Here is a 15,388-nt window from a genome sequence, read left to right as displayed (position 1 = left end):
ATGCTATAATTGTACCTCATCTTATATTGCAGTAGGCTATGACTCTTTGTCAACTCCTCCATGACATGTGCCATGGACAAAAAGAGTTCAGAAATTTTCCACCAAAATAGATGGTATAGAGAGCGGTTAGGGCGTGCGTGTTAAGTACATCTTAAAAAGTCATTTCAGACAATAATGGGTAGCAGTGTGTGTTCAGACGCCCTCTTCTTGCACAATTTGACGCTACAGGAAGAAGAGAGCCTGGGCTGTCTGTCCTGCTGTTTTCAAGCTCAGCCAATCCTCTATGCGCGAGGGGCTTCAGCATCGTGATATTTAACACACCCACCCTGAACATCCGACAGAGGTATTTCCTCAGGCGCCTGTCAACCGGCAAGCATCACCTTCACATGAGCTGGATGTTCAATAACAAACGCTAAAACTTTCTCCAAAGATCACGTTTGTCGACGGAAGGAGGTGCGATGCCACACTTTCTCGAAACCTGCCAAGGCTGCCATGCGTCTCGTCGCTTTCAACGCCTGAACAGCCTCTGTTTGTACCGGGTAAGAAGAGCGAATGAACTTGTGCAGCTGTGAAAGCGATCTCGTGCGTTGTCTGAGCAGCGACAGATGTTTTCTCCGCACACTGAGATGGACCGCGGCATCGCGAACACGCACTTCTGTGGATCATTTATCTGACGAGGTTTGACTTCATTATATCTCGCAAATATCCGCAGCTATTCAATGTTCAAATAGACTACGAGTGATTGTGTCGGAGATTGCTCTCGCGACCGACTGAACGGGAGGAATTTAATCGCGAGCGCACGTAAATAACTGGATTATTGTTTCGCATGGATGTGGATGAGCGCTTTGCTACATAAATCCTCCTTTCTACCCTGAAACTGGCAAATGAAAACGAAAACGTTCCATGTGTTCTTCTCATAAAATTGGGAGCCCGTGTTTTATGTACTGTTGGCGATGTAGTGCGCTTGCTCACTTTTATCCCTGCAATTCCAAACAAGTCTTTTCTCGAACAGGAGACCCTGAAGATGATCCTCTTCAGAAAATTCCGCGTCTTGATTCTGATGGTGTTTCTTATAGCCTGCTCGATGCACATCATGATAGACTTGTTACCGAAGCTTGAGAGACGGAGCAGTAGCGCGTGCTCGTGCTCACACACACCGAGCGAAGAGCCGCAGAACTGGGCTAAGCATCGAGCCAAGCCGGGATCAGAGTCCGGCTGGCCTAATAAACACACGCTCAGAATACTTCAAGACTTCAGCAACGAGCCGAACTCAAACCTGTCCTCTCACTCGCTGGAAAAGATCACCGTTGGGGAGAGGTCCGAGGCTTTGAAAAGGTTTGAGCAGTTGACAGGAGACGAGAAGAGGCACACGGCACGGGACTCTGCCTTGAAGAACGCAGCTGTCAAGGGTTCGAGGCTCTCTGCGCTATTTGAGCATCCTTTATACACCAGGCCTTTGCCTACTTTGACTGACGAAGACACTTTATTCAATGTTAACACTGATATAAGATTTGACCCTAAAGCTGCAGAGAACCCAGAGTGGTAGGTTCAAAATCTCCGTCATTTTCTTTCTTTCTCTCTCTCATACATTAAGTAGCTACCTACAAGACTCATAAATGCCTACATATGAGACAATTTTCTTCACATTTTACATCATGTTTTCCACAAGTAATATTGATTTCCTAATGATGATGATGATCATGAGAAGAATAATAACAATAATTTAAAATAAAGTTTTAAGAATGTAAATTATTAGGCTAATAATCAAAACGAATTCTTATTTTATTATTGTTGTCATGCATTCGTTCTGGAAAATGTACGGTAAATAGCAAAACCTCATGGGGTTCGGAACAACATATGAGACATCCCTGGAATGGCTTATGAAAAATAGCACAACATTCATTGAATTTGGGACATGTTGTCTTTCCGTAGGAATGGGGAAGGTAAAGATGGGGATTATGCTCCTACGGGCGAGATGTCCTCAGACTCCTACCCAAATTGGCTCCGCTTCCACATTGGGATCAACCGGTATGAACTTTACTCCAGGCACAACCCGGTCATAGATGCAATGCTGAAGGATCTGCTGTCGCAAAGAATTACCAGTGTTGGTGAGTCCATATTTAAGATTACACACTAGAGTTAAATGTTAAATGGGAAGGTGATTTGGGGATTTCATGCACTACAATTCCTGATTTGAGTGCTTCCTAACAGATTTAAATAGATCTGTTGAATGAAGTTTCTCCAAGATAATGGCTAGACTCTTCCTGCACTCTGGCTGCAGATGCATCAATAAAATTGGACTGAGATTCACTGGTAGTGGATTCCAGCAGGGTAAATGAATGAGAAGAGCGTGCAATTTAGACTTAATCAAACGCCATGCTGTGGAAAAGTATCTCCTGCCGAGCATGCAATATTGTCAAGTAGACTTGTGCTTGATGGGCTGCATTTACGTGAAGCCCCTAGGTCAATATCTCAACTTATTACATGGCTCTCCTGAATATTTGTTTCTGATTGGATGATCGCTATATTTTGTGGTCAGAAAAATGTTGTATAATGACCACTGAACTGTATATTTGACCAGTGTCCCTGGCCACCAATCAATCTCACATGAAGTCTGAGCTCTCTGTCTTCTAAGATAATAACCGGTTCACGTCGGGGTCTGGGTTTATTTTGATTTAAACTGACCAGTTTACTTTACAGTACATTTATTCCTTATTAATATACTGTTTAGGGTTTCTAAGAACTCTAGAAGAAGGTTGCATGTTAATCGGTGGTGATAGTAATCTTTAAAAAACTGGAATGGCACAGCAAGCCTCTTAAGTGACTCGAGGCGGTGTCTCCTTGTTTTCCTTCATCTGTTTGTGATTGCCTGCAAATTCGTTGCAACACTGAAAAAGGCCTTATCAGATTCCCTACAAGGATAGCTTTTGTGTCCAAAATACACTTCTTGTTTTTTTTTGTTTATAATCAAATGCAAGACTAGAACCATCTGCAATGACAAGAAAAATCATTTTCTAAATTCTACTTGCATAATGAGTCTTATCTAAAATGGTTCCTTGTAAAAATGTATTTTTAAAAAGTTATTTTCCTGATAAGTTCAACGTAACTCTTTTTCTCTCTGTAGCAATGAAATCTGGAGGCACGCAGCTGAAGCTCATCATGACATTCCAGAACTATGGCCAGGCGCTCTTCAAGCCCATGAAGTAAGTCACACAGTAACAGGAAAATGTTGATGCAATTGTTCATTTCCCCATGGTTAAAACTTTATGATTGTGTAAACACCTAGAATTTTCGGTGATTTTTGTGTCTTTATCGGTCACTGCTTTTATCTTCCAGGTTTATAATTCATCTGATTGCCTTATGTGATTTTTTCCTGTTCTATAGTGTTGTCTATACCCTGTTATTAAATCTTCTGATGGATACCATTGTGTGGTGCTTTTAGCTCAGCTGCTCAATTCTATTTGGGTACGTCTGTTATTATAATCGTGTGATAATATGCTCGGATCAGAGCTATTGAAAAAGGATTTATAGTCGTCGGCGTAGTGATCCACAATGCACGGATCATCCCATTTGAAATGTAGGTTACAAAGGGAGGGAGGATGTTTTTTATGGATTTGACAACCCCTCAGCGCAAATAATAGTTGCCTCCCTGTAATTTTCCAGATCTATAAATGGCAGCAAGTAAATCTTTGGTGTCATTGTCAGATTCAGAGCAGCGGCCCCTCCAATCTGCATGCGCCTTAACTATCGGTTTCACAGACACTGCTTATGCTTTCTCTGGCAGATTAGTATTTAATATCTTAGTGGTCTCATTGAGATTCACTCTGTTTCCTCAGTGGTTTTTCATAGCACCGGTTAAAGAGAAATGTATACAGGATGTGGGCCTTGGTGACTGAATCATTACTAATGTGCTGGTTGACCGTATGTCCTGCCAGCTGAGTGCCTTTATTGGCCATGAAGCTGGTGTTCAGACTGCAGACATCCTGTATTCATAAAGACACGGGTTAGCATTGACAAGACTGTATTATGAGATGCTTTTCCATGTCTGAGCATGAAATCGAAGAGTTGATCAATAGTCGTGAATTTAATATAGATGAACGTACAGCATGTTGTTTTTGTGTATTCTCATAATGTTTTCAGAATTAAGGAAGCCAGTGTATAGATGCATGAACGTATCCCAGAGGTCCAGAGATGTTCTTGGTTTGTTCTTGGGAAGTATTTAAGGAGAGATGAGAACAATGGGTCTTTGGTGACAAGAAGCTGATAAATGTTATTAGAGAGAGGAGGTCTGAGCTCAGCCAGTTCCTTCTATAATTAGCACAGACCAACAAAGACACACTCATTTCTTCCAGCCACAAGCTAAACACTTCTCCCCCATCTCGCGTTTGAGATCATCTTTTCTCGTGTTCTCCTTTTTCACTGATAGTTTGAAACCCAGGACTTACTCGACCTTCTCTGAGGACAAGATCTCATTGTTTGCCAGCTAGCGCATTGCTAGCATAATCAAAGTCACAATGAAACTTCCAACGTATTTACTTATCTCTGCCTTTGCTTGTAATTACATTTTGTAAATATTGTTTTCACAAACTGATTAGTCTATGTGATTTCCATTGCCTTCTCTGAGGAGTCAGCCAAGGACGTGTTCTTGCGACATGTGTGGTTTAGCAGAACACGTTTCTTTCGTTTGATTCATTCCTGCGTGCTCAAATATGCCCCACATTTAGACCTCCCATTATTACTGTACAGCCTGAGGAAATTGCCTAATCAGCTTTAATTCTCTTAATCATATTAGCCGAGAAATAAAAAGGCAGTTCTGTCGTCATTCACTTACCTTCAAATCGTTCCAAGCCTGTATGATTTTCTTTCATCCACTGAGCACAAAAGTATATGTTTTCCACACAATGAAAGCAAAAGGTGACCAGGGCTGTCAAATTCCAAAAGTAAGAGAAAAACGCCCTTAAAATGGTGAAGGGGATGGTGAAAATGAGAGGTCATATGGTCATATGGTGCTTTTTTTTTTTTTAATCGTGGGCTTCACAGCCCATTGTTACCATTTGCTTTTATTGTATGGAAAAATGCAGCCTCAAAACCATGCCTAACATCTTTATTTTTTGATCTACAGAATAAAGAAAACCAGAAAGGTATGGAACAACATTAAATATTTCCTTCACCTTTTCATTTGTAGCGTGTGTTTTTTGGCAGAGGAACAGTGGGCTCCTGAGAACTAGCTAGATTGTTAGATTATTCACTATGAACATTTGGTGAGCACTTTGATTGCTCTCAGGTAATTTGGTATGGAATTCTTATGCGGTTTGTCAGCTTAAGCATCAGAATTACTTAGGCTATTTAACAGAATTAATGAAACTCTGTGATGAATGGGTGCGTGAGTGGATTAGTGGGCGGACAGATCAGAGGGGACGATAGGTTTTTAAAGAACTTCCACAGTAGGGCTCCTCAAGGTTTAATAAAGAAAAGATACAAAACTCAATGTAGGAGAGGCGAGCTCTTCTAAATGCATCATTGCTCAAGCACTATTTAAAGATAAAGGAGATTTCAATAGCAAACAGACGTGTCTTAAAGGCTGCTCTCTGAGGCATGAAATACTCCAAAATGGATCTTCCTCTGTCCTGAGACATAGAGGCAAAGGGATCTGCTTGTGTTGCTTAACGTCTCCTTGCAAATATCACATGATAAGCGTGCAACTAACACAGATTTTGAGCAGTGGTTCTCAGCTGCTTTTGCTTGAGGAACCGGAAATCCAGTGTTATTTCAAGTAGCAAAATTGATTCTTGTAAAAACCTTAGCAGTAATATACTTAAAATCTAATTTTAAAATGTATGAATATTACTGTGAGCTGCATAGGTCCAACATTACGCAAAATTGTTCTGATTTATAGGTATAATTTTTGACTGTCTTCCTGTTTTGACGCAAAATAAATTATCGCTGACATAAATGAAAACTTTTAAATGAAATAGAAATGAAAAAATTATAAATGAAATGAAACTAGAACTTTTTTTTTAAACGTAGTGTAGTTTTGTTCTTGGCTTTTCGGGTATATTTGGTATATTTATTTTGTTAGTCTAAATATGGATAATTATACAATTAATTACATTTTATTATATATATATATATATAGATATATATATATATATATATATATATATATATATTTATATATATATATATATATATATATATATATATATATATATATATATATATATATATATATATATATATATATATATATATATATATTTTTTTTTTTTTTTTTTTTTTTTTTCGTTGTCCACACCCACCAGCTAAGAACTACTGGAAGAACATCTCACACAGCTGTATGACTTTAAGTTTCAGAAAGATTGAATGAAATGAATCAAATAAATGAGTGTTTGCCTGTTATCTGTCACTCATAAAACCTCCATTAGTGTCGATCCACCATGTAGATGACTGCATCCTCACTTCCTCAGAAACACTGACATGCTTCATCCATAATTAGCTCCTCCCTGGTCACACTAGACGGGATTTTTGGACAAACATGCTGTCATTGATTAAACTAATCTGATGAGTCATTCCGATGCTGCTCCGCTTAGCTGTTTGACAGATGAGAGATGCTAATGTAAAATTTATACTAGAGGTATGGATTTCACCACAGACGGTATAAGGAGGAAGAGATGGACCACTCATGAAAAAATGAAATCTCACTGGTAAATGGAAGTCCCATCCCTCATTTACAAGAGCCAGCTTTTTGATAGTTGTTTACTCTGGAGCATCTCTTTGTTTTATAACCGAAGAAGTAATGCTTTAATACAATATACTAAAATTTTATGTTTGATAAAGTAAATATATATATATAATATAGTTTAATATAATTATTTCACACTATATTTTAAGGTAAAAATCAAACCATTAACTTTACTTTTGTCTCCTAATATGATGCTTATTAATTGTAAGGTAGTTGTTAAGTTTATGTATTAGGTAGGATTAGGGAAGTAGATTGTCATGTAGAATTAATGTTTTAAAATAATAATAATAAACAGACAATATATTAGTAATAATGCTAATAAGAAACTAAAAGTGAGAACTTCTTAAATATATACTTTTTAAAATTAAAGGCAAATATATTATAATATGTATGCATTACTATAATTCTAAATTATTGTAGGCTAACAATAATTTAAGAAACTATTACAAATTTAACAATTGTATGAGGATACAAATGTTGAACAGCTGCTGAAAAAGAAAAATTGTGATGCATTATCTGTTTTATATTGCCATATCATGCTTAGCAATAATAATAACAGAGAAAACAACCTTTCAAACATAATATGATGATGGATTTTATTCACATCAATCACTTATTGTGTATGTGACTGATTTACTCTCTCCTAGTTATCAATCAACATGTTCATTATAAAAACAGGCAAACAAAAATGTCAGTTAAATTAATGTTTGACATTTGTCACAAAAAAAAAACATAATATTAATGATTACAAACAAGGTTAATAATTAATGGGATCTAAAGACAATCATAAAACACAAGATGCATGCACAAAATATCTTCATAATCTCTAGATATTAAAGTCAAATTATCCATAAGAAACCATTTTACATGTGGTGAATGAAGTTGAGGTTTGAGGCCTACTACACCAAATTTCCTTTTAATGAATACGGTCCATTTCGATGTGTTTACAGTATAATCAAACAAACAATATTCTCTCTACCCCTGTATTGTTCTGCGCTTGCACAGGGTCATGCAGTCGCGGAGACTCTGATCAGAGGCGCCAGTGCCGCTGCTTCCGTGTCTTGCAGTTTGGTTAATGTTGCATTGATTTTTTTAAAATTCTTTTTAAAAGTTTAATTACAGAAATGAACAAGGTACAATTTGATTCGCCATCTCATTTGCAATATCAATTGCGTGTCGTCAGAAAAAAAACAAGACTTCTTTGCTATTTGCAAATAGTGGCAATATCTGTACCTCAGTATTGTAGTAAATTATAAAACAGTATGCAATAATAACTTACTGAGTGTTCATTTTAATTTTAATTCAAAATATTAAATGGACGTCACCTTATTGGGACAATAAAGCCCTTATACACCTACCCTAACCCTACCCGATACTTTATTTTCAACTTTTTGATTGTTTCCTTCATTTTCATTGACAATAAATGCATTTCTGATGTAATTTGAAAAGGGAGAAAAAATTAGGCAGGTTCGAACCCGGGTTGGTCGCATCAAAAAGAACATGGCAGAAATTTTCACTGAGTATTTCTTTGTCTATCTTTTAACATTTCTTTTAACTGTAGAATCACACAAGAACTCACATTTGGCCTCTGTGCACAGTAAAGTCTGCCTTTTTTAGTTTTGATCTGACTGGTCATCTCAATCATTTTGACTTTGATGAGCATTGTTAGACCACTGAAGCATACCAAAAAATTTACTTTCTAAACGTTTTATCATCCTAACAACAGAATGGTGTATAATGAAGTCCATATGTTATTGGAAATTGCTCTTGACAAACACTTTTTGGAGACTTGATTCTTTTCTATTTCTAGACAGCTGTAGATAGAATACATGTATTATACAAAAAAATGTTCATGAAGGGATGATACCGAGATGGCTGCCGACTTGTTTTAAAGGGAATTTGATTCCACACAGGAGTAAAAATTATGAAAGGCCAGCGGGTATCTGAAGTAAACATCAGTCTAAAAGCTTTTATTTCATAATGCCTTGCAGGAATAAAGCCAAAAAGTATATAAATAAATGCTCCTAGCCACCTGCCTGAGAAGTCGTATGTTGTGCAAACTTTGGAAACTTTTTAAGGAGTTTGCTATACCATTAACTTGGGCTGGACTGGCACTGAAAATAGCCTAAGCCCAGTGCTGGCCCATCACAACCCAAAGCAAATAATGCCACACTAAATGTATCATTTATGCATATAATAAAAACTACTGTCTTCTATACTTTCTAGTTTGTATTGATTTTGTACTGTGTGTGAATTTGCAGCGCAATTAAATTACACAACAAATGAAAAAATCCATAAAGCTGAAGTGTGTAATTATTTTTATGTTTGAAGACGTTTTATAGATTTATATACATACGTAAATTTTATGCTGACTTCTGACAAATTTTAATACTTGTGTCCAGTAGCTTAGTGGATGAAGTGACTTAACCTGTTCATCTAAAAAAGACCTGGTTCCATTAATATGTCTTTAAGCAGTTTGTTTCTGCCATTTAGTAGCCACAGGATCTTGCTGAAAGCATCTTAGTTATTCATGTGGTTTATGCTGATAGATTCACAGTCACAGAAGCATGTGCTTTAGGGTTTCTGTCATAATTTATTACTGTCTGAATGCTCTGAGGTTTTGTGTATCCACAAGGTTAATGATATCTACCCTCACAGTAAAGTTTCCACAGATCTGTTCCTATCCAAGATATGACTCCCATGACAAAGTCTTCCAGAGTACAGAGAAGAGCTTACTCTCATTTATAATGCTTCTGCTTAGTTCTTATCCTGTCTTTGTCAAGGCCTTTGGCAAGACTCGTAAAAAAGGAATCATATCAGCTTAATGCACCATGAAATTCCAAAACTGCTTGTAGCTTTAAATCATTTATTTTGTTAGTTTTTAGTTGTGATTATGGCGTTCATGTACAAGAGAGAGGTAATCGATCTGACCAGCACTGATATTTTATGATATTTTTCTACTGAATTGAAAAGTGATGCTTCAATATTGAGACCACAGATAAATGGCATCAATTTGTAGATCTGTAAAGATTTGCGCAAAAAAATGCCATTGTGTTTAAAAGATGACTTCATGTGTGAAATAACTTAATTTCTTACATCCATTTATTTTCAAGTGAGAAACGTAACATTTTTAAATGAAAATATAATGGAATAAATTGTTTAGCAGTACAAGTGGTCACAAATGTTTTTTTCTTCTGGAATTATGTCTAATGGCTAACGTCATTGCATAGGAAACAGTATCAACACCCCCTTGCGATTGCAAGTGAGTGTTTTATCAACATGATCAAAAATAAAATGGCTATTTCCAGACAAAGCATTATGAAATCATTTACATACAGTTTGTGATGCAGGAGCAGTCAGATCTTGTCAGGGTTAGGCAAGGAGGAACTCAGGTGCAGACAGGGATTCTCAAACAAAGGGTTTATTACAAAAAGGGGAAAACAAAACCCACGAGGGGGAAAACACGGAGCAAGGTAAAGACTAAATAACTAAAACAGGACTGGACTAACAAGATAAACAAGGACTCTAAATACTAGCTATAAACAAACACTCACGGTAATACAAACACTTCTTAAGGAACAATCACAATCACAGGTACAATGAACCGACGCAAGACAGAGCACACTAGGAGATCTAAATAGGGGTACTAATCAAGACACGACAGGTGTTACAGATAGGACAATCAAGACACGACTAGGTTACAAGGGGGGCGGGGCAAGGGAACGAGACAACACAAGCACATGGCCCAAAGACAAGGCCATGCGCTTGTACACAAAACATGGGTCTGTCATGATCCTGCCTCAAGACTAGGAAAAATCAAGGAAACGAGGGCAGAATCATGACAGAACCCCTCCCTTAAGGAGCGGCTTCCAGACGCTCCTCAAGGGAACATCAAACACGGGACACGACTGACATGACAGACTGGGACACAGACACAAACCAACAGGACATGACAAATAATAACAATGGCAAACATGAATACACAACGGCAGGGTTAGGGTGACAAATCAAAAAGAACAAACAGGGAAGGGGAGGGGGCGGGACCACAAAGTTCATGGGGGACAGACCAGGGCGGGTGGGGGGGGTAGGAATCTTAGGAGGGTAGGACGAAGGCTGACGACGGGGGGTACGGGCAGGTCTGGGTGGTGAGGGGCGGGGAGGGGTCTCGGGACTACTGACGGGGGACATGACAGGAGCAGACAAGGGACGCGGGGCAACAACATCTACTGGACACGGGGCAACATCTACTGGACACGGGGGGACAACATCTACTGGACACGGGGCAACATTAACGGGACACGGGGCCACATCCACAGGACACATGACTACATCAGCAGGACACGGGGCTACACTCACGGGACATGGGGAGACGACATCTACGGGACACGGGGCCACATTAACGGGACACGGGGCCACATCAACGGGACACATGACTACATCAGCAAGACACGGGGCAACACTCACGGGACACGGGGAGACGACATCTACGGGACACGGGGCCACATCAACAGGACACGGGGAGACAACGGCTGGACACTTAGGACTTCTGGGGACAGGGTCAGGGGACAAAACAGGACTGACGGGGACTTCTAGGATTTGGACAAGACGGGACAAATAATCAGAAAAGGCTTTAGCAGCCAGGACAATTGGCATCTCCTTACGAGATGAGACAGACTGTACAAGAGTCTTTGCTGCAGAGTCGGCCGCGGCTCTCTCCTCCGCTCTCACGACTGCAGACTTGAATACGGCTTTCTTCTTTGCCGGCTCGGGCACGCCAGCGCTGCTCGCTGCTGGCTCGGGCACGCTCACCGCTGCTGGCTCGGGCACGCTCACCGCTGCTGGCTCGGGCACGCTCACCGCTGCTGGCTCGGGCACGCTCACCGCTGCTGGCTCGGGCACGCCAGCTCTCAACGCTGCTGGCTCGGGCACGCCAGCTCTCAACGCTGCTGGCTCGGGCACGCCAGCTCTCAACGCTGCTGGCTCGGGCACGCCAGCCCTCGACGCTGCTGGCTCGGGCACGCCAGCCCTCGACGCTGCTGGCACGGGCACGCCAGCCCTCGACGCTGCTGGCACGGGCACGCCAGCTCTCGACGCTGCTGGCACGGGCACGCCAGCTCTCGACGCTGCTGGCACGGGCACGCCAGCTCTCGACGCTGCTGGCACGGGCACGCCAGCTCTCGACGCTGCTGGCACGGGCACGCCAGCTCTCGACGCTGCTGGCACGGGCACGCCAGCTCTCGACGCTGCTGGCACGGGCACGCCAGCTCTCAACGCTGCTGGCACGGGCATCCAGCATTGCCTCCTGTCCGCTGAGTTCCATTCTGGTCGGTTCATTCTGTCAGGGTTAGGCAAGGAGGAACTCAGGTGCAGACAGGGATTCTCAAACAAAGGGTTTATTACAAAAAGGGGGAAAACACGGAGCAAGGTAAAGACTAAATAACTAAAACAGGACTGGACTAACAAGATAAACAAGGACTCTAAATACTAGCTATAAACAAACACTCACGGTAATACAAACACTTCTTAAGGAACAATCACAGAGTGGAACAATCACAATCACAGGTACAATGAACCGACGCAAGACAGAGCACACTAGGAGATCTAAATAGGGGTACTAATCAAGACACGACAGGTGTTACAGATAGGACAATCAAGACACGACTAGGTTACAAGGGGGGCGGGGCAAGGGAACGAGACAACACAAGCACATGGCCCAAAGACAAGGCCATGCGCTTGTACACAAAACATGGGTCTGTCATGATCCTGCCTCAAGACTAGGAAAAATCAAGGAAACGAGGGCAGAATCATGACAGATCTAGTACCGCTTCATCTTTCAACAAATGTTTCTTTTTAAATTCTCCGCGACATTGTGCCTCGTTTACAAAACAAAATACTGCGATCAATCCTCAGAACACGATCCAGGATGCCATTAAAAATAAACTATCCACTTGTTCCTTATGCTGGTATCCTTCTGATATCTGTACAAAGACACCAACGATCTGTTAAACCAAATGTGTCAAAGCGAACATTCTTTCATTCTATTTGTCCTATTGACAGACTCGAGCGCATGGACTGTGTCAGAAAGTGAATGAATCTCTATACTCTATCCAGTGAAGACAAGATAGCTGTAGTGATTGTTATTTCTATGATTTAGTTTTTGATGGAATCAGAGAGCTCTCTGACCCTCCATAGACAGCACAAAATTATTATGATCAATGGACAGAAATGTAGCAAGAACGTCTGTAAAATAGTCAATGTGACATCAGGGGTTCCACCATAATTTTATGAAGCTTTGAGAATACTTTTTATGCACAATGAAAACAGTAATAATATAATTTATTCAGCAATTCTACTCCCTGAGTCTTCCACAATTTTGGAGAGTACTCCAGAACATTAATCAACATAATCAGTGTTGGGGGGTTACGTTTTCTAGTAAAAAACTGAAACACACAGCTTGTATCAAATGCTAAGTTATCTCAGGGCATGTTTTACAGCTAATCTCGGTACATTAGTGGGATAAGAAGAGAGATTAATTGAGAAATATAATGATAGGCTCTACTGGGTGATTAACTATCATCATTTTCCCAGATAGTGTATAGATTTTTAGGCATTCTATTATCTCAAACAGCCTGAAAAATAGTGCATTTAGCTGACGTAAATGGTAAAGAAATCTCCCCGGGGGAGTATACCCCTAGACCCCACTAGGTTTGGGCTAAGCCCCAAATGTTTACATCGTCTGGCTCCGCCCCTGTTCCTGGAAACAGTGTTTATACAAATGTTTGTGCCGAGGTGACGCCACCTTGCACCTTAGATCCAAAATCTGCTTGATTAATTAAATGCTTTGTTATAAATGAGGAGGATGTTTTAGCTATGAAACTTGTAGGTCATTTTAATGGCACAACGAACTCCTTTATATCTTTATAGATCAATGCGAATTAGATTTCTCATGTCATGATACCTTTAAAGGCATATGATGGGGGGATAAAAATGTAACACACAGTAGGAATGACCCGGCGATGCTATTCTCTTTGCTCGATCTTTCACTATGAAAGTCTATGGAGAGGAGCAGAGAGCTCCCAATGCAGAGGCTTAAGAGGTACAAAGCACTGTGCTTTTCCTGGATATGGCGAAGTGCTTATCACCTCACAAACAAGTATCTGCAGTAATCCTAAAAGAGGCAGAAGGAGAAATATAAAGAATGGGAAAGAATAAGCGAGAGGGTGGGAGTCCGCCTGCTAACACAGATTATTTGTGGGCATTTGAATCCAAGGCCAGTTACATCATTTATTTTGTCTACCCAGCCTTACTTTTACTCCAGCACAAGTGAGAAGAAAGTAAAGAGGAAAGTCAAGACCATTCAGCCGAGTGGTCCACATCCTCCACAGATCAACTCTTGTCTGAAAGCTATCCCAGAGTTGCAAAGAGAAAACGGAGTGGCTCTCATTCAAAGCTAAGCTGTAGAACAGATGTCCTCAAAGCTTCGGTTGAGTTCATAAGCTGAAGCGCACTTTGACGAACTACGCAGCTTCACAGAGTTAGTATTGTGTTCTCGGTTGTCCCCCAGTTGGTGCATTCTGTTGTCCCCCCAATTATCTCTTAAATTCAGCATTATGTTTCAGATACTCTAGGACATTCAGGGCCAATTAGAGAGTTTGTCCTACTGAGAAGAGGTAAAATCATGCATGTAACACCTGTGCTGTTATATAATTAAGAGTGACAATAGAGAATTTAAACAACTGTGAACACAGTATTTTACCTCGTGCCTCATTATTAGCTAATTATTCCCCGAGGTGCTCGACTGACAGTAACTACAGGTCATAAAATAGATCTGCCTGTGCTGTTGTGCTCTTGGTGGCCGCATATATGCTCCTCTGCTTTTAAAACTATACCAACAGACAGACACTAAACAACAGAGATTAACTGATGTAAAAAAATAAAATAAACAGCCAACTGAAAAAAGAAATTGGCAATAATAATAAAAAATTATACAATCTTTAGACCAAAACAATCTTCTTTTAAAAATATATTAATTTATTTGAAATAGAACCTTTTTGTAACAATTTTGAATTTATATTAGATTCAGATCATTTAAATGGTCATATGATGTTGCTAAAAATATTTATATATTTTTTGTATTTGGTGTAATGAAATGTTTTTATGCGGTTTAAGGCTCAAAAAACACATTATTTTCCACATAATGTATATTATTGTTTCTCCTCTATGCCCTGAAACGCATAGATCTTTACAAAACTCATCATTCTGAAAAGTGAGGTGTGCTTTGATTGGCCAGCTATCCAGTGCGTTGTGATGGGGTAGGATTAAATGTCAGGACACCGGCGTGATGAGACAAAACCTGTGGAGAGATAATCACTTATACTATCTTTTTATGCGTTGGATTGTGTTTCGTGCTGCATAAAACATAAAACCATATCTGGAATTGTGATCGGAGAAATGACAAACAACAAGCTCTAATAGTTACTATAGACTGCTCAAAACTCACGTTTGAATCATCAGTGGCAAATCCTTTACATATGAAAACATACTTACAGACTGTGTCAGAAGTGCAGGACTGTCTTTGCAAAGCTGGAACTGCCCCACTTTATAAAAACAGACACCGGCATTGTAGGCTACTCTATCAGGAAACAG

General features: G+C 40.0%; 1 protein-coding gene across 1 annotated transcript in view; it reads left to right on the top strand.

Annotated features, from left to right (window-relative positions):
- The first annotated feature begins 233 nt into the window (after positions 1-233).
- The window catches only part of LOC127969477 (extracellular serine/threonine protein kinase FAM20C), a 43,080-nt gene continuing 27,925 nt past the window's right edge, over positions 234-15,388 (top strand). Inside the window, exons 1-3 of the mRNA XM_052571479.1 lie at positions 234-1,542; positions 1,933-2,108; positions 3,125-3,203. Of these exons, the coding sequence (XP_052427439.1) occupies positions 1,025-1,542; positions 1,933-2,108; positions 3,125-3,203 (773 nt within the window). The 5' untranslated portion in view covers positions 234-1,024. The remainder of the gene's footprint in view (positions 1,543-1,932; positions 2,109-3,124; positions 3,204-15,388) is intronic.

Source organism: Carassius gibelio, chromosome B12 (assembly GCF_023724105.1).
Source record: "Carassius gibelio isolate Cgi1373 ecotype wild population from Czech Republic chromosome B12, carGib1.2-hapl.c, whole genome shotgun sequence".
NCBI classification, from domain to species: Eukaryota; Metazoa; Chordata; class Actinopteri; order Cypriniformes; family Cyprinidae; genus Carassius; species Carassius gibelio.
The sequence above is the reverse complement of the archived record's forward strand: the minus strand, read 5'-3'. Positions and strand labels throughout refer to the sequence as shown.